This window comes from Mauremys reevesii, linkage group 5, assembly GCF_016161935.1.
Source record: "Mauremys reevesii isolate NIE-2019 linkage group 5, ASM1616193v1, whole genome shotgun sequence".
In the NCBI taxonomy this organism is placed as follows: domain Eukaryota; kingdom Metazoa; phylum Chordata; order Testudines; family Geoemydidae; genus Mauremys; species Mauremys reevesii.
Genome location: NC_052627.1, coordinates 79553048 through 79574876, shown reverse-complemented (window position 1 = coordinate 79574876; position 21829 = coordinate 79553048). Strand labels below are relative to the sequence as shown.

At 43.8% G+C, this 21829-nt stretch overlaps 1 protein-coding gene across 17 annotated transcripts in view; it reads left to right on the top strand.

Moving 5' to 3' along the window:
* Positions 1 to 20822, top strand: part of LOC120406995 (EF-hand calcium-binding domain-containing protein 6-like) — a 109864-nt gene extending 89042 nt beyond the window's left edge. For 7 of the 17 annotated variants that reach the window (XM_039542272.1, XM_039542270.1, XM_039542275.1 and 4 more), the window contains 6 exons: positions 2511 to 2658; positions 4623 to 4747; positions 5251 to 5494; positions 8452 to 8624; positions 18556 to 18724; positions 19981 to 20817. In XM_039542272.1, the coding sequence (XP_039398206.1) occupies positions 2511 to 2658; positions 4623 to 4747; positions 5251 to 5494; positions 8452 to 8624; positions 18556 to 18724; positions 19981 to 20199 (1078 nt within the window). In that variant the 3' untranslated portion in view covers positions 20200 to 20817. Of the gene's footprint in view, positions 1 to 2510; positions 2659 to 4622; positions 4748 to 5250; positions 5495 to 8451; positions 8625 to 9087; positions 9217 to 17690; positions 17875 to 18555; positions 18725 to 19941 lie in introns of those variants that run through there. The other 10 variants (XM_039542262.1, XM_039542259.1, XM_039542274.1 and 7 more) reach the window with 10 other exon arrangements.
* The last annotated feature ends 1007 nt before the right edge of the window (positions 20823 to 21829 follow it).

Sequence of the window (21829 nt, the reverse complement as noted above, 5' to 3'; positions counted from 1 at the left end):
GAAAATGACCAAAACATGGGAAATATTTTGAGAGAAGCAGGCAAATGTGTTGTATTTCTCAGTGCTCTTTATAAAGCTGCATCTCTGCTTAAATTCAGGTGAGATTTCAGTTCTCGTTGGGCAGTGCAGTTCTGACACCAGCTATTGACATTTGCTGTGATGAGCCATCTCTTATTAGTACCTTCAACTCTTGGGGGATTTAATTAAGAGATTTACTTACCAGATACATTCAAACTCCAAATATTTCTCTACAGAAGGACACAAAACCAGCAGGACTTCCCATCACAGGGCATTAACTGATGTGATGCTATCGTTTTCAATATGTGTAACTTCTTGCCTTCAACCCCCATGCTGAGTTCTTGTGTTCCTTTTTTCCGCAGGGTCATGTCCTACACAGAATCCCCACTGTGACTTTGCTCTTCTGGGTCAACAGCAACATGAGATGACAATTTTCACCCTTTATTATTACTTGTCTAAACTTGGAGAAAAATAAGATTCCTATCTATTACATCTTCAGGTTTCATCTTACAGGAGGCAGGGTGGAATATAAAGACTGATCTGCTTCAAGTCTTTTTAGACCTCCTGTGCCTTTAAGAGAGGGGTAGCAAGGATGGCATCTGAGCTGGCTCTGTAGCTTTCACAGATTGTAGCTTTTTCCTTCCGAATAGTAAACATATTATCTGAAGAGCAGCTGGCAAAGGCTTCTTACATTTCTTCTAATGGCAGCACTAGAAATATTTCATGCATATATAAGCATCCATGTAAACAACTGTTGTTTCCTGCAACTATTGTAAGTTTCAGTAAAACTTATTAAGTACTGTTTCTCTCTTTTGAAAAAGAAAAAGCCTGCATTTTCTGCTATTTCCGAAGAGGCTTTTTATCAGTTTAAATCAACTAGGGATTTTTCACATATTGACATAAGCATTCATTTGCTAATTTGCTGGACATTAAACTGCATGGAGCCTCCCCCAGCGTTCTTGAATGAGACTGAAATACTTGGGTACTTAGTGCTGCTCAGACGCCGCATCATTCCAAGTACACATATGGTTTTTCCTCCTCTATCTCCTAGATAAAAGTCACTGTTTGATCGTCTTAAGGAAAAGAATGAGTTAAATGGACCAATATTCTAGCCTTGGCTCTAAAACTGGGCCTTTTCAGAAACTCCTCAGCACCTGCAGCAGCTAGGTCATTTGCACATACATACATAAATAAATTAACAATGAATAAATAATTTAATCCCACCACACAATGCCACCTTGCAGATTTGATCCTTTGCTCCCAGTGAATTTGTCCATTCCTAATTCTTTTTGATAAAGTCCTCAGATACTTGCTGACTGTCAGGCTAATTTTCTTATTGTTTTCGCTTGATTAGTTCTGTATGACCTAAGGTCGCCCCTAAAATCCACATCTCTCGTGAAGACTCCGAAAGGCCTTCTTTTTTTCAAAGGGATGGAAAGTGCCTGCCATTTCTCCGGACAAAAGCCTGGAAGGTTTTCAGTTATTAGCCTCCTGAAGCAGCCCTTTCGCTCACCCAAGCGCAAAAAAAACTCATTAGAGGGCACCTTTCTTTCTGGCCTCTTTATCTAATGCATGTAGGGTTTACGTATGTTAAGATTTTCAGGTCTTGGATGAATTTGGACTGTCTGTCTCCCCTTTAACCCTGCTGGTGTAGCTGTGCCCACCACGTAGGTTGCCTATATCTCTGTGTTCTAAACTGTCTTGAGAATCTTGATGTTTTTAAAATCTATTTTACAGCCTGCTATGTGGTAAATGACACACATTTTGAGAAATGCACTCTGTGAAGATGACACTGCACAGTTAGAAAGTCAGGACGGGTTGCCAGTCACTGGTGGAGGTTCTGTCTCGACTCTCAGCATTTTTCACTTTGGGATTTATTTTTCTGAAAGCTTTTTGTATCTGAGTTTTAGTCACGCAACTCCTGTTAAAGCCAAGGGGATTTGCATGGCTAAAACCCTGCACCTCACTTTGAAAATGCACCTAGTCTGGGTTAGATTGTGCCCAGCCCCATTGATCCCAGTACAGGGGCCAAACCCACATGCAGTCCTTGTGCTTGGCTAAGAGCAGTGGCTGCGTAAGGCTAAATGCACAACACCTCCTGGAAAGTATAAAGCACAAGTTACCCCTTCCAGGTTCACTGAATGTGGACTTTGCCCTAGTGTGTGCCCTGCAGGGGTAGCAGGCACTCTCCCAGGCTTATGCATGGTGTAAATCAGGGCGGCATTTGGCCAACTGTATTATCCACGAAGACCATACAGTGAAATATACAGCAATGCAATGCTTTTATTTACCCCTTTAAGAACAACATAGCATGAAGCCATACAGGCGGGTAGCACTGTGAAATAGTTGTGCTGGCTCCCCCTCGTTGGACATTTTCCTGGATTTTGACACACTGACAAGGGGACAGGCAGGGCACTAGGGTTAACTTTCTTGTAAGACTCTAGTGGATGATAGGGCAAGAGGCAGGCTAAATGAACTGTCTTCTCTTTCAGCAAAGGGTTGCCTAGTCTCTTTGACGAGAAATCTGTAACAAATTCTGTGTGTGATCCTAACGAAGACAAAGATGGGCAGAAACAGAAAGAAAATATCCCTAACCAGAAGGTGAAATACACCTATGGAAGAACTCCAAGGCAGGTACAGGTAACACACACACAGCCCGTTATTGTAACCCTACTTTTTTTTTTCCCCCTCTGGAGAGCACCTTATAGAATCAGAGAAACGTAGGGCTGGAAGGGCCCTCAAGGAGCCAATAATTAACCAATTAACAATTAACCAATCCTGATCTGACCCCTTCTTGATCAAAATTCTGCAAGAAGCCGATGAACTGTATTCTGTCCTAGTTGTCCCAACTTCAGAGGCATAGTCTAGCTTCCTCACTGGGTTTATGAAACCCAGTGTTTTGTCCATAGGTCCTCCCTAGTTTCACTGCAGACTGGGCATTGCGGGCGAGTTTCTTCCATCCTGTCTTTATGGTGGTGACAATAGATTCAGTTACCCACACAGGAATGCATATGTGCCTACACAGAGCTGCCATTTCTAATGGGCCAAAATGTGCTCGAGATGCAGAGATAAAATTTCCTGGAGTAATTTCACTGGAATCAGTGGTGTACGCCTGGATTTATAGCCATGCAAATGAGAGCAAAATGTAGGCCCCATTTTATTTGTCTGTAAAATGCCATATGCACCTATGGTACTATATAAATAATAATAAAAGCAGACATTCTACAGAACCTCCTCTTCACATTGAAATGGTGTTGTGGGGTAGGGAGAAAAGTAGGAGGTTGTGGTCCACATTTTACCACAGACTCTCTGATCAAGATACAGCTACAGTGCATCCTGCTAACCCCCTGATCCTCAAACACTTTTCAATATTCTCATGAATAAAATTAAGCAACTCATGTGCATAAAGTTAAGTATGTGTGTTAGTCAGTAGTTTTCAACCTGTGGTCCACGAACCTCTGGGCGTCTGCAGACTATGTCTAAGATTTCCAAAGGGGTCCGTATGTCCATTTGAAATGTTTTAATGGTCCGCAAATGAAAAAAAGGTTGAAAACCACTGGGGTAAGTGTTCGCAAGATCAAGGTTTGTAATACTGTTGCTCCTGGCACAAGTCATCTGTATGGGAACTCATGGCCAGCCAAAATACAGAGAAAAATAACACAAACTGAAGTTGAGGGGACTAGTCCATAAATAAAATGAAGGAAATAAATTCTAATGTAAATGTTTGCTGGACTGAGACCTGTGTCACTTTAATTTGATAGAATGAATGAGGGAGTGAGAGACAGGGGCGGCTCTAGGAATTTGGCCGCCCCAAGCACGGCGGCATGCCACAGGGGGCGCGCTGCCAGTCCCGCGGCTCCGGGGGACCTCTTGCAGACGTGCCTGCGGAGGGTGCGCTGGGAGGGCGGCAGGCGGCTCCGGCGGACCTTCTGCAGTCATGCCTGCGGGAGGTCCGCTGGTCCCGCGGCTCCGGTGGACCTCCCGGAGGCATGACTGCGGAAGGTCCGCCGGAGCCGCCTGCCGCCCTGCCGGCAAAATGCTGCCCCAAGCGCGCGCTGGGGTCTGGAGCCAGCCCTGGTGAGAGAGAAAATAATTAGTGCTGGAAAGCTGTAGGCATAATTTACCTAGAGCTCTCCAAGTGATATCATAAAGTTATTATATGTGAAAATTAGAAACAAAACTGGAGATATGGGACAATTACTAAAGTAACAAGTACATAAGAGTATAGAATGCACAGTCCAGCTTAAACCAAGATTTCCTATTCAACAGCAGCCTGCTCTAGCTGCTAAGCAGTTGGAGTGGGTATTTGTGTAGCTGTTAAGATATTTGCCAGTTGAATAGCTTTAAAATCCATGTAACTCTTAATTGTACTTGGGTTTCCATGCTCAGTGGAAAAGTCCTGAGGCTGCATCCTGTCTAATAACATAATGCCTATGAACTCTAGAGGGAGTAGTGAAATCATGCTGTTGTGAGACTGTAGTCACCAATTACTAGAGAGCTCCTTGTTTGAAAGAAAAACTCCAGGAGACATTTGTGTTAGGATAATTACAAATAAAGTCTCTCTGTTTATAAACCTTCACACCTATCTCCTTTTTCCCCCCAAGCTGTTCAAGATTATTAAAAGCTTGCTAAATAAACGCTACCAAGCAATAGAGAAAGAGTTTGAAGATTTAGATGAAATGAACTCTCGGCGCCTCACTCAGGAGACTATGTACCTTCTCTTGAAGCGGTAAGAAGACTGGCTTCTGAGGCTTCTGGGAAGACTTGAGGCTAGATCCTTGGCTGATGGTGACTTCCATGAAGTTACACTCATTTCCACCAGCTGAAGACCTGGCCCAGAGGCAGGGATGCTGGAACAATGTGTATAGTGGGGGTGCTGAGAGCCATTGAACCAAACCGTAAACCCCGTATATAATGGAAACCACTTCAAAGCAGGGGGTGCTACAGCACCCCCTGTACCCCTAGTTCCAGCACCTATGCCAAGAGGGTTTTTTCCAGCAAGCAATAACAATATTCCATCATTTTACCATTCTATCATCTCTTGGTGTAGAGCTGAAGTCCTTCCTCAGCAAAACTCCCAATAGTGTCAGTGACCGCACTGGAAGTTTGCTGAGTAAGCACTTTTGAGATTTGGCCAGTACACAGAATAACTTTCTGCTTTTTCTCTAACTAGTTATCATAGTATTGTTGCTAGTGTCTTTACATTTGTCTCTTTCAATGTTTTGATGCAAGGTTTGACATCCGACCTGAAATAACTCGAGGTGAAATCCGCAAGCTGTGGGAAACTTTAATTACAAATCAGGACAATACCCTTGACTTCATGGAGTTCGTGAGACACTTTGGATACTCCCCCAGCTCTTCGTGTTTCCCCAATGCCAAGATTAGTCCACCCAGAAAAGGGGACAATAACTTCAGGCTGTGTTCTAAAAAGCTCAGCTGTGATTCTGACATACTGGTGGACAGTGTGCGAGCAAAAGTAAGCTATTCCAGTTTAAAGAAGTAATGCCTGCTGAGACTAAATTCCAGCAGTGTGTGTGTAGTTACCTTATTCCTAAAATATAAAGAAAATTGGTAAATTGTGACTTAAATTCCAAAGTAGGCATCTAGTGCATGATCAGAAATCTGCAAACTTTTTTCTTTGAAATGCATAATGTTGAGTGCTATGTGTACTGAGAAAAATGTATAGAATTAACACTACCCACCAACCAAACAGAATGATGATGTGTTTAAGGAAAGCACAGCACAGAACTTTTTTTCTAATAAAAGGAAAGAAAATATTTGTGTGGGACAGGTTGCAAATGGATCGTGTCTGTGTGCACAGTAATCTATTTGTGATGGGAAGTCAGGTTTCAGGTCCCTCCATGGAACTGCAGAGATGCTGTGCTGGCAAATGCTGGCAGCCAGACCAGATAGGTTTCATTATCTTTAACTTAGGAAAACACAAGGTGGACAATTTTCAAGGCAAGAGGGGAGCTAAAGGTGGGACAAGAGGTCTCGCGAGATCAAACTCTAGAAACAGCCAACTCAGGAGGAAGCTTGGGCTATAGTTTGTTTGTGTGTATTTAAGTTAAGAATAAAGAAAATCCAGGAATGGTGGGGTAAAGCTGGGATTGAGTGTTGGATACTACCCTAAGGGGTATGTGTTGGGACTGGGGTGAAGACTGCCCATTCACACTATCTCTTAGGGCAGGGGTGGCCAACCTGTGGCTCTGGAGCCTCACGCGAATCTTCAGAAGTTAATATGCGGCTCTTTGTATAGGCACCAACTCCAGGGCTGGAGCTACAGGCGCCAACTTTCCAATGTGCCGGGGAGTGCTCACTGCTCAACCCCTGGCTCTGCCACAGGCCCTGCCTTCACTCCATCGCTTCCCGCCTCCTCCCCTGAGCCTGCCGTGCCCTCGCTCCTCCCCCTCTCCCCCAGAGCCTCCTGCACACCACAAAACAGCTGATCAGGAGGTGTGGGGAGGGAGGAGGAGGCGCTAATCGGCAGGGCTGCGGGTGGGCGGGAGGCACTGGGAGTTGTGGGGGGGAGCTGATGGGGAGCTGCTGACGTATTACTGTGGCTCTTTGGCAATGTACATTGGTAAATTCTGGCTCCTTCTCTGGCTCAGGTTGGCCACCCCTGTCTTAGTGCCATAGCACTGTGGGACCAAAGGCCCAAGTTACCTGGTCTTTCTTGCTATGGAGGAGAGCTGGAAATTGTATAGGTACTATCCAGAGTAAATCAGCAATATGATTGGGATGGTTGAGGCCACGAAGATTCCATATAATTTCCTCCACACGCTGAAATGTGGAATTTGCATTCAAATGTATGTTTTTTAACTTTGCATTCATGGTGGGTGTGGTAAATGTCGGACTGGTGAGATGGCCAGACTCTGCATCATCTTTCATAAACCGCAGACAGGGTGTTGATGACCCTGTTACCACTACCTTCCTTGAATACCCTCTCCATATTGTGAAACAAAGGTATATGCTTAATAGGGGTTTGGAGCTGACTGGGATCATGTTATAGCCTGGCACCTGTAGGCACTGAGCTGTCATATAGGTGAGGATGGGGGATTACCCTCCTTTTGTTGCCTTTCATCTTTCCCCTGCAGATCCATGGGTTTGCCCTCGCCCTCCACCACTAAATTTAAAAAGAATTTGTTGTCCTGACAATTGTTATTCCATCGGGGCAACTCATGTCTCTCCAGCCAGAGGCCATACCAGTTGGAAACTCTGTGGTGTTGAAGCTCAGTTTCCAAAGCTCCCTGCTTTTTTTATTCCCACTGAAAGGACTATTTGGTTAAGAAATTGACCAGGAGCACTTCCCGCCTCAAATGGCTGGATGACAGCTCTGTCATTTTTGTCCTCTCTCTCTATATCTCTCTCAAATTAAATTTAACTTTAAAAAACTTTACATTCATGTTTTTTCCCAAGAGGAGGACAAAAACACAGGTGTAACTAAGAGCAGAATTTGGCCTTCACCCATCAAGTTCAGATGAAGATCTCACTTTTAAATATTAGGGTTGTAGGTTTGCTAACAACAGAAATGTCACTGGAACAGATTTTATTCTCATGCATGCCACTGACCGACATTGCAGATGTCTCGTTGGCGGGTAATAACATAGTCAATCAGGTACCATTGTTTGGACCCTGGGTGCATCCATGTCATTTTATACTTATCATTTTGCCTAAAGATGGTGTTAGTGATGAGCAGACTGTGTTCTGCACATTTACCCAAGAGGAGGAGTGTGTTGCTGTTCATCTTTCCCACTCCGTGTTGTCCTATCACACCTCTCCAGTCACTGCTGCTGATAACGATGAGATTTGATAACATGTTAATGGGATGAGAGTTACGCAAAAACCTGTGTGGGAAATGTTTAATTGAGAAAGCTGTTGCACAGGGGCAGTCCCACTCTCTTGGCTGTGGAAGCCAGATTCCAACAGCACAAAGAATCGTTACGGCTGGGGACTTCCTTAGCTGTAGCAGGGGACTGGGACACCTTCCATGCCTTGTCATGCTCTTTGTGCCCCACAGCACGTTGCTGAACCACCTGCATGGCCGTTGAATCACAAATTGATTTCCTCAGCCTAGTCCACTGGAACAATCTCTGCATGCTAGAGAAAGGCAGTTTCCCTATCTCGCCGAGGGCAAAAGACCTATTGGCTGCCCTCACTGGTAAATCTAAAATAACCCTACAGAGGTTAATGCAGTTATTCTGGATGTACAGAGTTGTCACTAAAAGTAGAAAATCTGTCCTATTGACCCCATACCTCCAGAATCTGTCCCACCCATTTCCTTAGAAAAAAATAAGCCTCTAGATGCATGAGGATTAGAGCAGGGATGCTACATTCTGGTTACTGCATGAGGAGTATACACTGCAGTGTTAGTCAGAGGATTGGGTGTACATCCTAAACACTACAGGATTTTATGTGGTTTGTTTCTTGTAGGTGGAATATTTGTGGGATGATCTCAAGAAAGAATTTGAAGAGCTAGACCCCTACCATACAGGCTTTGTGAGCAAGAAGGAATTTAAAGATATTTTGACTGAGCTCTGTGTGCATCTTAATGAATATGAATGTGAAATGCTGGGACAGAAATTTGAAAGCAATGGAGATGGATGGTAAGTTAAACTTGGAAAAAGAGTTAGAAGTAAGTTGGTCTATAAACATTCATATGATATCTAAATGGAAGTCTATAACACTGAACAAACAATAGTGGGTTTTAGATACTGTAAGTGGCACAACAGGTTAATACACTTTTTTGAAGATGGGAATTCAAATTCTTGCTTAGGTCATTTGATTTTCCTGTTCTAGTCTCAGCTGGACATTTTGTCCAAATCACAAAAATTAAGACTCATGGTGTCACTGAATTTGCAAGTCTCTGCTCAAAATACAATCAGGTCTGGAACAGAATGGATTTAGCAAGTCAGGTTTCAACTGCATTGGAAGAGTTGTGTTAATGCAGGTGATATGAACATTTACTATCTGTATGGTGGCTAAGCTCTCGAGAAAGCTATTAGTGCATTGCTTTTATGAGCAGCAAAATGCATCCAAACCAGTCACAATGAAATAATTTTCTTTCAGAACTAAAGTGTTTGTGACCCATCTGTCACATGGCTGTCTCACCTTCCGAATGCATCCCCCTGAATGAGAAAGATAATGAGCCTCCAAACCAAGGCCTACAGTAGTCTTAAAATCAGAGCTAATATGAGCCTTGACTTTAATAAAATAAGTCTGAGAATCTGAACTTCTAATCCATATTTCCCCTTCTCCAGGTACAAAATAAACTTCTGCCTTTGTATTGGTACAAACATTCAGATTCCCTGTGTGCAAAGAATCACTGTTCCTCTCAGTGACGTTTCAAGGTCAACATTCCGTAACAGTGACATGGGACGTTCATAGTTTTTTAAAGCTTAGACTACACTAGAAAAGGTTTCCTGGTCTAGCCCTTAGGGTATAACTATACTGGCTTTTGCTGGTATAGTTTATACCAGCTCCCTGAGGAAAGTGAGCTATACCTGCAAAAGCACTTTTATGCTGGTATAAGCACATCTACGGTAGGGCTTTTGCCAGTATAGTAATGTTGTAAAAAAATTAACACATCTCTAACCAGCATTACACTGGCAAAAGATTTTAATGTAGACTTGGCCTAGTATTATTTCAAACTCTGACTGCAGACTCAGCAACACCCATTGGTTTACATTCACTGTTCCCTCTAAGCTGTGCATGTGCACACAGATCCTAAACCCTGTGCACACGGCGAAACGCTGCTCACACAAAAAATGAAATACTACATCGGAGCCAGGCCAAAATATCATTTACGGGTGACTTTTGACTTTGTTCACCCAACATCTATCAACACAGCCAGATTCTACTAGCTGGCAAGGGGGGTAAAGGGAAAGGAGGGCAATGAATCTTTCGTACCCCTCCTCACCAGCATTTTGAACCTGGAACATTGATCACATTGGGATGGTCGGGACCCACACATCTCCTTGTAGTCTGTTCATTTGGCTGTGTACAAACTCAAGTATGTGCAATAAGTCAAAATGCCTGGCCGTAGTTGCTAAGGAAGTGCAAAGATTTCCCAGAAATGAACGAAGGTAAATGTTGTTTTCGTGATTAAAATCTTTCAAAGGCATTGGACTTCATACATTTACTCGTGATGTTTTACCATTTTCCCGCGTTTTTTTTGCTATGCACAAACTTCCAGTATCCTGATGTGAATGATCTCCCGTTTGCCCTTTTGTCGAGTCACGCTGTTAAGCGCATTGAAATAGTAGCCATATAATAAAAGTATTAATTTTAAATAAGCCAATCTGGTAAAAAATCAATCCCAGAATGTCACTGTCTAGAGGTCTAAAGCGTAAAAGAACAGTGACTTCATTTAAATCTGGATGGCTGGATGAGACTATAGAGACAGTTACACCGAAGTCACATAGTGTAATGCTTGTTAAACTTCGTGAAATATTCACATATGATGAGGACAACGGAGTGGTTTGTGTATATTGTCGAGATACCAGAGCTTTGGGAGAATTTTCAACAGGAAGCATGTGGAACGATGTATGGAAGTTGGATTTTTTAAAGCGTCATCTGTCAAGTAAGTCTCATATAGATGGTGTAACAAGACTTAGAAACAAAAACCTTTCCTTACGGAGTGGATTGCTTAGCATGATTCTTGAAAGTCCAGCTGAAAAGCAGAGGAGACAAATTAATCTTGAACACAAGTGCTCAAACCTGGAAGAAATCAAGGTACTTATTGACAGTGTGTTGTTGGCTATTAAAATGAACAGCTCAATGCTTTCTGTTCAGGATATTAATGACCATATGGGAAAATATGTGTGCATACCAGTGAGCTGGAGAAGTAAAAATTATGCTTTTGAATTTCTTGAAATTATCAACTCCATTGTCCAAAATGACCTCATGCATGAAATAGCATCGGCAATATTTCATACTCTAGATGTTGATAAAAACTGATATAACCATTAACAGATACTTGATACTCTACTTTAAATATAGATCCATAAATTCTGCAGATTATAAAACTTTGTTTGGTGGACTATTACGATTGCAAGAATGTGATGCTGTTTCAATAGTGTCTGCAATCAAAGCGTTTTATAAAAAACACTAGCTTGATCTAATGAAAATGGTGATGTTCACATCTGATGGTGCCTTCATGATGTTGGGCAAACTCAGTGGCGGGGCAGCTCAGCTGAAATGTGATATTCCACACTTAGTTCAGCAACATTGCGTTGCACACTGGGAAGACTTGGGGATTTCCGATGCATGGAAAGAGGTCAAGCTGATAAGAGACATCAAAACCTTAATGAGAACTGTCTACAAGGTGTTCTGTCAGTCAGGGCCGCCCAGAGAATTCCGGGGGCCCGGGGTCTTCGGCGGCGGGGGGCCCCCGCTCAGGGGCGGCTCTAGACCCCAGCGCGCCGAAGACCTGGGGGGCGGCATTTGGCCCCGGTTGAGCTCCCGCAGGCATGCCTGCGGCAGGTCGACCGGAGCCCGGGACGAGTGACTGCGGCGGGTGCCGTGGTCCCGCGGCTCCGCTTGACCTGCCGCAGTCATGGCTGCGGGAGGTCCAGCCGAGCCGCGGGACGAGCGCCCCCTCCGCAGTCATGCCTGCGGCAGGTCCACTCGTCCCGGGCTCCGCTTGACCTGCCGCAGTCATGCCTGCGGGAGCTCAACCGGAACCGCAGGGGCCCCAGAAAACACTCGTGGGGGCCCCTGCAGGACGCGGGGCCTGGGGCAAATTGCCCCTCTTGCCCCCCCCTCTGGGCGGCCCTGCTGTCAGTCATCCAGGAGAAAATGCAAATTTCAGGAAATAGTGGATGCTTCTGAATGTGAGTCAGTGGCTTTTAGGCCACTCAATGAAGTGCGCTGGTTATCTAGGCACTTTGCACTTTGAGCAATTATTCACAACTATAATCCTCTTCTGGAATATTTTGAGCAAGACAAAGATACTGATCCAATTTCTAAATACTGCCACAAAAAGCTGAATACCGAATAACATTAGAAGTTTTGAATGATGTTTTGTCAGAGCTGGCTTCACTATCCACGCTGCTTCAGAAACGGAGCCTTACACCTCTTGAAGCGTTTCACCTTGCCCGAGGTAAACTGAGCAAGATCAGAAGACAGTACCTTGGAGATTCAGTCTTATGGAGTGACAAACTTAAGGCTCTCTAAGGGCTGGTCCACACTAGCTCTTTAAATCGAATTTAGCAGCATTAAATCGAATTAAGCATGCACCTGTCCACACCAGGAAGCCATTTAATTCGACATAGAGGGCTCCTTAGTTCGACTTCGGTACTCCACCTCAACAAGGGGAGTAGCGCTAAATTCGACATGGCTATGTCGAATTAGGCTAGGTGTGGATGCTAATCGATCTTAGTAGCTCCGGGAGCTATCCCACAGTGCAACACTCTGTTGATGCTCTGGACGCCAGTCGGAGCTTGAATGCTCTGACCAGCCACACAGGAAATGCCCCGGGAAAATTGGAATTCCTTTTCCTGTCTGGACAGTTTGAATCCCATTTCCTGGTTGCTCATCGGGGCGAGCTCAGCAGCACCGGCAACGATGCAGAGCTCTCCAGGCAATCTCAGACTAGAAAGAGGTCCCCAGCATGGACTGACCGGGAAGTCTCAGATCTGATTGCTGTGTGGGGCGATGTGTCTGTGCTTTCGGAGCTTCGCTCCAGCAAACGGAATGCAAAGACCTTCGAGAAGGTCTCCAAAGCCATGAGAGACAGAGGATACAGCCGGGATACAACGCAGTGCCGCGTGAAAGTCAAGGAGCTGAGACAAGGCTACCAGAAACTCAGAGCGGCAAACGGACGCTCCGGAGCCCAGCCCCAGACATGCCGCTTCTACGAGGCACTGCATGCCATTCTCGGTGGGTCTGCCACCACTGCCCCACCAGTGTGCGTGGACTCTGAGGATGGGATAGTGTCGACGGACTGTTCCTCGGAGTTGTTCGCGGACGGGGAAGATGAGGAGGACGAGGCAGTCGACGGCGCTTTCCCCGACAGCCAGGATCTCTTCCTCACCCTCACTGAGATCCCCTACCAACCCTCCCCAGCCGTTACCATGGACCCTGAATCGGGAGAAGGATCAGTCCGTAAGTGCTTTAAACAACTTAACATTTATTTATTAAAAGCAGCTAAGACCAACGAGTTAACATTTTGTTAGTAACTAAACAGGGAGAGACATTAGGAGAACAGAAGGTCTACATACAGGGGGATGGAACTTTTATCTTCATAAGAGATCTCCAGGAAACTCTCCTGGAGGTAATCTGAAAGTCTATGCAGGAGGTTCCTTGGCAGAGCTAGCTTATCGTGTGTCCCAAGGTAGCACACTTTGCCTTGCCATGCTATAAGCTGGAACTCCGGGACCATTGCCCTCACGCGCATGGCAGAGTAGGCCCCTGGGTTGTGGTGGCTTTCTTCCAGCATGCGCGCTCTCTCTGCCCGTGAGACTCTCCTCAGGATGATCTCTCTTACACACTCCTGCATGAAATTAGAGTAATTGGGGTACTATTAGTAATGGGAGCGCTTAACTGTTCCTTTGCATAACAAGAAGCCTCACTTAACAGCCACGTGCTGCAGTCTACAGAGTGGCAGCATACAGGGATCTTTCCCAGTGAACAGCCGCGAGGGGGTGCAACAGGGGCCGAGTTTATGCTTTCAGGATTGCCTGCATCAAGAGGACAGAGCTGTACATTCACTTCTATGAATCCAAAAGTGTTTGGCTTACCATGCCTTGCTGCTACACGAATTCTTCTTTCCTGCAAAGGTTCTCTGATCTGCAGCCCAATACCCCAGGCAATGAAAGCGCATTCAGAGAACTCGAACTTTCCATTAGTGAGTGCGCATGAGACAGGTGCTGTGCATACTCTTGTTCACAGACACCAAGTAGACTATGTTTCTTTGTTTAAAAAATGTATCATTGTAAGAAATTCACTACCTTTTTGACATCACACAGGTGCAACTGTATCACGACCTGATCCACCATGCCCCTCACAGATGATGGCGCAAACTAGAAGGCGTAAGAAAAAGACAAGGGATGAGATGTTTGCTGAATTTATGGGCTGCTCCAGAGCCGAGGCGGACCAGCAGAGCCAGTGGAGGGAGAACCTCACTCAGCAGCACCGCTCACTCTGCGAACGGGAGGACAGGTGGCGTCAGGAGGACCGTCAGGCGACTCAAACGCTGCTTGGACTAATGAGGGAGCAAACGGACACGCTCAGGCGCCTTGTCGATGTTCTGCAGGACCGCAGGCAGGAAGACAGAGCCCCCCTGCACTGTATCTGCAATCGCCCACCCCCGCCTCAAACTCCAATCCCCCCCTCATCAAAAATAACAAGAAGGAGGGTCACCAGGGGCCGTGAAAACTGTCACTGCACCACAGGACAGTGTTAAATTACCCAAAAGCTATCAGTCACTACATTTTGAAAAGTCCTTCCCTTACTGTGTTGTTGATTATTAAAAGTAGTTTTCTGTTACTTACTTTTTCCGTCATGGTTTTTTACACAACACTGTGTTAGATGTCTTGGGTGGGTCGTTGGGTGGTTGAGGGGGTAGTGTAATGCATAGGACAGTCACCTTTAGCAGGGTACAGAGACGGGGGCTGGATCAGCAGCATGTCACACACACAGTGCAGTCAGTAGGCGGTTAGCTGGTATGGGAGGTGGTTTGCAGGTTTTCTGTCGTTGGGGGTGGTACGTGCATTTGTAGCGGGGGAGGGGGGTTACAGATGTCATGCAACGGTCCCTGTAATGGACCGCAGAGCCACGCAGCAGAGGAATCTGTATCCGTCCTCCCCTGCAACAAGGCCACATAGCCCCCGCACACAGAGTCCAAAAAAGGAGGGATGGCAGGATCCGTTGAAACAACCAGTCCGGCACTGCTGACCGGTCTGGGAGCGGGAGCATGTCAAACCTCGACTTTAGAGGCGGTCTTTACATGACCACACACCCTACCCAGCACAGTGTGCTTCCCAGTTTCAACCCTTTAACGCAAAGTCATCAATAAAGACACCGTTGTGAAGCTACAGTGGAGCACGTACTTTAATTTTTAAATGTGTGTTAGAAGTTGGGGAAGCGGGGTGGACGGGGTATGTAACTGCAGAGGCTAGTCAACAGTAACTTGGTAAAGAAACAGGGGCAGGTTCAGCTTCTCTGTGAAGAAACTGAACAGTCACAGTTCACGCTGCTCGCTGGTACTTGAAGAATTCCTTGTCGCTGTGCAAGGTGCCTGCATAGGGCGTGACGAGCCAGGGCATTAGCAGGTAGGCTGGGTCCCCTAAGATCAGTATGGGCATCTGCACATCCCAAGCGTTATTTTGTGGTCCGGGAAGAAACTACCTTCCTGCAGGCATCTAAGCAGACCAGAGTTCCTGAAAACACGCGCGTCATGAACTTTGCCTGGCCACCCAACGCTGATGTTGGTAAAACGTCCCCCATGGTCCACCACTGCTCGCAGCACCATTGAAAATTAGCCAAATTTCTCAGCAGCTGACTGCGGAAGAGGTGGACGATAAGTTGCGAGGAGCTGACAGCGGCCACAACTGCAGCGGGATCCGTGCTCGCAGTGCTGTGGCGCCCGCGCTGTCACTGAGAAGAAAAGTGCACGAACAGATTGCCAGCTGGCGCTTTCAGGGAGGGATGCTGGGCGTGATTGACGGTTCAATGATGACAGTTACCCAAAACCACCCTCCACACAATTTCCCCCCCCCCCAGCATGCATTGGTGGGAAATCCCAGCATTCCAATGGGCGGCGGGGAGTGCGGGAACTGTGGGATAGCTTCCCACAGTGCACCGCTTCCAAAGTCGACGCTTCGCCCGTTACTGTGGATTCACACAGTCGAATTAGTGTATTTATTGTGGATACACAACTTCGACTTCATTAGGTTGATTCCAGAAATTCGAATTAAGATTAATCGAAATAGTCTTGTAGTGTAGACGTACCCTTAGATATGAGAAAATAATGAAATAATGAAATTGATACCAGTTTCATAATAACTTTCATAAACATCTTGTGTGCACATTTGGCAGACAGGTTTCCAGAGGATGAAGTCAAGGAGTGGTCCGTTTTTGATTGTGCATCAATAATTAAGTGTGACTTCAATTTTGGAATTCATCAGGTCAAATCCCTATGTTCAAAATACAAAGAGTTTCTTGCTGAAGAGATTGTTATAGTCAGTCAGTACAATGACTTCAAGTTTGCAGTTGCCGAAAGAATCAAAAGCCAATTGGTGTTAAGTTTCCCGGATATGGTGACATTTGCTTACCAGAACGAACAGTTTCAGGATCTTGCAAAGTCGATGGATATTGGAGGAACTTTCCTAGCATCACGTGCAGACTGTGAACATGGCTTTAGCTTAATGAACACTCTGAAAAACAAACTATGGAATCATTTACAATAGATCATTTGGACATGCTGATGTGTGGTAAGCATTACCAGCTGGAGGGAGGACGGATAGATCTGGACAGAGTTTATATTGAATGGGCAAATGAAAAAGATCACAGGGAAAAACAGTAAGGTTAGTTTAGCAGTCTTTTTTATATTTCAACCAATAAGGAAATTAAAATGCATTTGTAATTACATATCTTATTCTTGGCTGATAATCATTTATTGATATTTTTTAGGGAAATTTTAAATTCAAAACACAAACTCTTGTTTTTCTTATTTTACTTATGTCTCTATCTGAAAACCCATATAAATTGACATAATGGCATACTTATTAAATTGTCTTTATTATATGTTTATCAAAATCTTTTTGGACATGTGTATAGAATGAAAGGTGAAAGTGGACACCAACGGGCAGAAGCCTATGGACTGATAATGATCATGATTAATATGTGCTTGATATATGCTCATGATTGTCTATAAAAAAGATCATAAAGCATAATGCTTAAAACTAACTTCTGCTTCATAAAGAATGGTTACGTTTCCTTTTTCTAAGTATTTTAAAATGACATTTATAAAATAACATGGTGTAAAACTATTATTATCACAAATTGCAAATTAAAACTTTTTAAATGTGTACGCATTTTACTCGCTTGGGCTCATTTGCCTCATGGCACACAAATTTGAACTCTGCTTCAAAAATTTGCACAGAAGAAATTTTTTGCGCACACGGCCTGTCAAAAATTAGAGGGAACATTGTTTACATTCTCCTTGTTCTTCTGGCTGTGACAATAACCAGTAACTTAATTTTCTATATATAAACATAAGCTTAGAGTCTGGAAAAAAACAGTAAGATCTGCAAGATGACCTGATTTCCAGGGAATTATCAAATAATATGCATTATTTGAAGGTCTTTCATTACTTAATCACATAACATTGGGAAGTCTAACATAAATGCAATTTCATGCCTGCCTTCTGGAGATTTCGTGTGTTTAAAATCAGAGCCTCAAGTTTCATTGCTGTTGGGTTTTGCACTGAATATAAACAATTACCTTAATATAAGGTCATAAGTCAGTAAATAAATGCTATTAGCTGCGGGCTAGACAGTGACAGGCTGTTGCTTTTTAAATAGTTAGGGGTAAAATCCTGGCTCCATTGAAGTTAATGGCAAAACTCCCACTGAGTTCAATGGAGCTAGGATTTCACTCTAGTTTTTTCCTAACCCATTTCCTTCTGTCGTTATCTCACACTCTCCTCTATTTCCTTCCCTGCACAGTACAAGAATGTCTTGGTTTCTCCATCCTTGAGGACCAACATGCTTCTGCCTCTCACTACATATCTGACCTCATCTTTTTGTGTGATGTGCTCCCCCTCATCTACGCTTCACTTCACCAATATTGCCAGCCTTACCACCCTTTCCGTCTGCTTCTCCCACAACTGTCTCCATGCTTTCTTCCACATAGCCCCAAACTTATGGAATGCCCTTCTGGACCTGGTCTGCACAGCTACTGCCTCTCCTTTTTTACATCCCTCTTGAAAACCCACTTCTTTCATGATGCTTGCAAAAAATTTGCCAGGTAGTTAGCCTACTCCTTAATTCTATCCGCATGTCACACTTTAAAGTAATACTTGCTTCACCATGCTGTGCACTAGCTTTTGAATAATAACTGCTTAATCTTAATAATGTTTCCCCTGACTTTCCTCCCCTTCCCTTCTTTATTCTCTTCTTACCCTTCATTGCATCTTGTCTGAAATTAATTTGTAAGTTCTGCAGGGCAGAGATGTCCTTTATCTGTATTGGATGGAGCCTCTTCACATTTTGGGTCCTGTTAAAATAAAAAAAATAATCTAAGCAGATGTAAATGTGTTCCTTACAGTCCATTGTTACAAGATGGACTTTATATCGGCAGCCACAGAATTCCATGTTTAGTGATGCAGAAGAGGTGGCTAGGTATCCAACTACTTGATTTGCATGGGCACATATGGAGATTATGCATGGAAATGATCACATACACAAGATTTAAGTACACAGATTTGGAGGATGATAGAAAATTTGGAACACAGTATTCAGATGGAGAAGATGAATTAAGATACCATGTAGGTAGTTTTGTAGAAACTTATGAACATATCTTTTCTTTAAGTGTTTCATACCTGGAGTTTCTGAAGCCCTTTGCTTTAAGTAGACAAAGATGGAAGAATGGGAATAACATGGCTGCTGTTATGCAGGCATCTCAGGGTGAGATAGACCAATCCCCCAAGGGAACGCAGACTGCAGAGCTGGGTGGTCTGACAACCAGACTACGAAAAAAGGTATGATGACTGTCATGGCTAGTAGCTTTACTTTTAAATGTGAATTCTTATCCATTTTAAATTGCTTAGCTATCAGATCTAAAAGTCCAGTGATCAACTGTGCTAGAACATACTCATAATGTACTGGCTTTATCTGCCAGGTGGTAGCCAGACACTAGAACAATCATCGAAGTTCTCTGGTCAGCGGCAGAACTTGCTATGTCTGCAGTTTGCATGTGTTTACAAATGAGGCGGATCCTTATTGTCCATGGAAAGTGGCTCTATCAGATGAGATGAAGTAGGAGCTTTACTTTGGCTGAGGCAGTAGGAGCTGTACTTAATTTGTCTCAATTTGATGTTTATATTTTATCATGGACATTGGTGGTGCCTTGGAAATATCTGAGACAGATGAATTAGAATACTTAGTAGGCAAACACAGATAACCCATGCCTGTGCATACATAATACTTTACTTTTAGGCAGACTTTTGCAGTGTTTGAGGTCATGCCACTATTGTTCAAGTACAGAGCATATTTTTTCTTGTGGTATGATGTTGAGATCCTGAATGACAACTTCCAGGAACTTCCACTTGTCAAGAATGAAATGATAAGGGAGAATCCTTGAAAGAAAATACCACATGGATGAGTTCTGGAAGGGGCAGGACGAGATATATCTCCAGTAAAGGCCAATCAATAAAACATTTTTCAGGAATTGTACCTAGCCCAGGTTCAGGAGCAAAAGGGGGGGAAGTCTCCTTGGCGCTGTCCACTTTCCCCTCCCCGCCCCCACCATTGTGCTCTTACGAGAGCCAGCCACAGCTGCACCTGGAGGCCAAGATTTTCAAATTTGGATGCCTAAAGTTAGACTCATAAATCCATATAAGATGCCTAGATAAGTGACCTGATTTGTCAAACTGCCACTGCCTTCAGTTAGATTTTTGAAAATTGGGCCACTTATTTAGGCTTCTAACTATGGGCATAGAAGCATAACTTCAGGCAGCCATTTTTGAAAATTTTTGCTTTAATGTTTATGAAGCAATTTGAGGCCTTTGGGGGAAAGAAAGCAATCAAAGTGCAAATTATATTATGTGAAACTTGCCAGTGTGCTGATCTGTGTGAGTGCGCAGGTACGTACAGCAAAGCATGCTACTGCATACCTCACAATTTGGTAGTTCGGGTGAAATATTAAGAAGGACATTGTACCTCACAGCACATAATGGTTTGGTTGTTGTTTCACTAGGGTAATTCAACATCCCAATCGTTTTCTTTCTGGCTGTAGTTACGAGGGGACTGGAAGACCCTTCGAAGAGCCTTTAAGAAGCTGGATATTGACAGCAGTGGCCACCTCTCTTTGCCAGAATTCAGATCTGTCCTGAAGCTCTGTAACCTTCTGCTAGATGAGGATGAGGTTTACCGCATTCTGTCTAAATTTGATCCCAACCTGGATGGGCGAATTGATTACAAGTCCTTTTTGGAAGAAACTTGCAAAAAAGGCTAACCGCGTACAGCCAAAAAATCTCCTGCAAACCCACAATAAAATAATGTAGACTATGCTTGTGAGTAGAAGAGGAAGAATTGTGTCTGCCTGCTCCCAGCTGCTTATGCTTCCAGCTAAGTCATTTGCTTCTCTTTGGAGTGTGGATCTCTGCTTTGTGTCTTTTGGCTACTCGTGAGTTGCCCACTCTATTACCAGTTGTTTTGTAGGGGGATAATAAAAACTGTGAGAGCAGAGAGTGAAACTGAGTATTAAACAAATACTGTACTATATTTAAAACCTGATTCAAGCTGTTCTAAGGAAACTAATATTCTGAAAAGCAGTGGCAAGGACGCAACTTAGAGAAAAAATAAAACTTTCAGTGAAGGTACCAGGTGGATTTTTGCTGTTTAGGATGCAATGACAATGAGTCCCTTTGATTTCACTGAGAGTTGGATCAGGTCCTTTGTATGTGTTAGCCAGAATTTGGCCCTTAATATAAACATACATTTTCATGCTTCGTTATCTTTTCTTTTTTCTTACGAATGTATTTTCTCCATAGAGTACAACAGGCAGAGGGCCCGATTCTGCAGCAGCTCTGCACATGACTTCACTGAACATTCCATGCTCAAAGCAGTTGTATGTTTAGACCCATGTTAGTTATCTGTTTATTTTTGTAGTACAATTACATTTTCATAAACATGTAAATGCATAGTTGATTTGGTTAAATAAATATCTGAATTCACTTAAATATGTGTCATTTGTCTATTCGGTACATAGGACCAAATTCACTGCTGATGTAATTCCACTAAAGTGACTTCTTATGTATAGAAATATAGTTCCACTGGTTTCAGTGAAGTTTTGCTGATTTACATTAGCTGAGGATCTGGCCAGGCATGTCTACGCAAGGTATTGCCATGAGTGAGGAGTTCTTTTTGGTTTGCTTTGAACACACTCTTCCCTTGCAGCTACTCACTTGAAATCCATCCTAAATAAAAATGTTCATTATTATCCTGTGATGTGTTGGTTTTGCAGGATCTTTGCTGTCTATGTATTTTGGGAATCATAGAGGAAAAGATTAATTCCTGCTGTAGCTCCTTTTCCAAATTCTTTCCCCTGCTTGCTATCTCATAGTGTACATCAAACCTACCCTCAGCTATACCAGTATAACCCTATTGTGTCCAATGGGCTTGTACTATCTCTAATTTACCTTGGTGGGATTGCACAGCTGTAAATAAGTACAAATGAGTTTTGGCCCTGGTATGAGCAAGAAGAGAAAGCAGCTCATTCCCCGGCAGTTGTGAGGACTCTGCAGTGCCAACAGGAGTAAGAAGCAGTTAAAAAAATATTTTTACAATAGAGAGCAGGTGTAACTCTGATTACCCAGTATGGGGCAGATCCTCAGCTGGTGTAAATTGTCATAGCTCTATTAAAGTCATTGGATCTATGAAAATGGAGCTATGACAATTTACACCAGCTGAGGATATTTGTTGAATTAAGGCTCTGATTCATCACTGAGCTCCCTGCATTTGTATGAAGCACCTGCAGGATGGTGCCTGCTTTTCTGTATCTAGTGTGAATTAGAACTACACTGTAAGCTTTTATATTGTTACAGTAATGAATAATGAAGCTACCTTTCAACTTTTCACTGAAC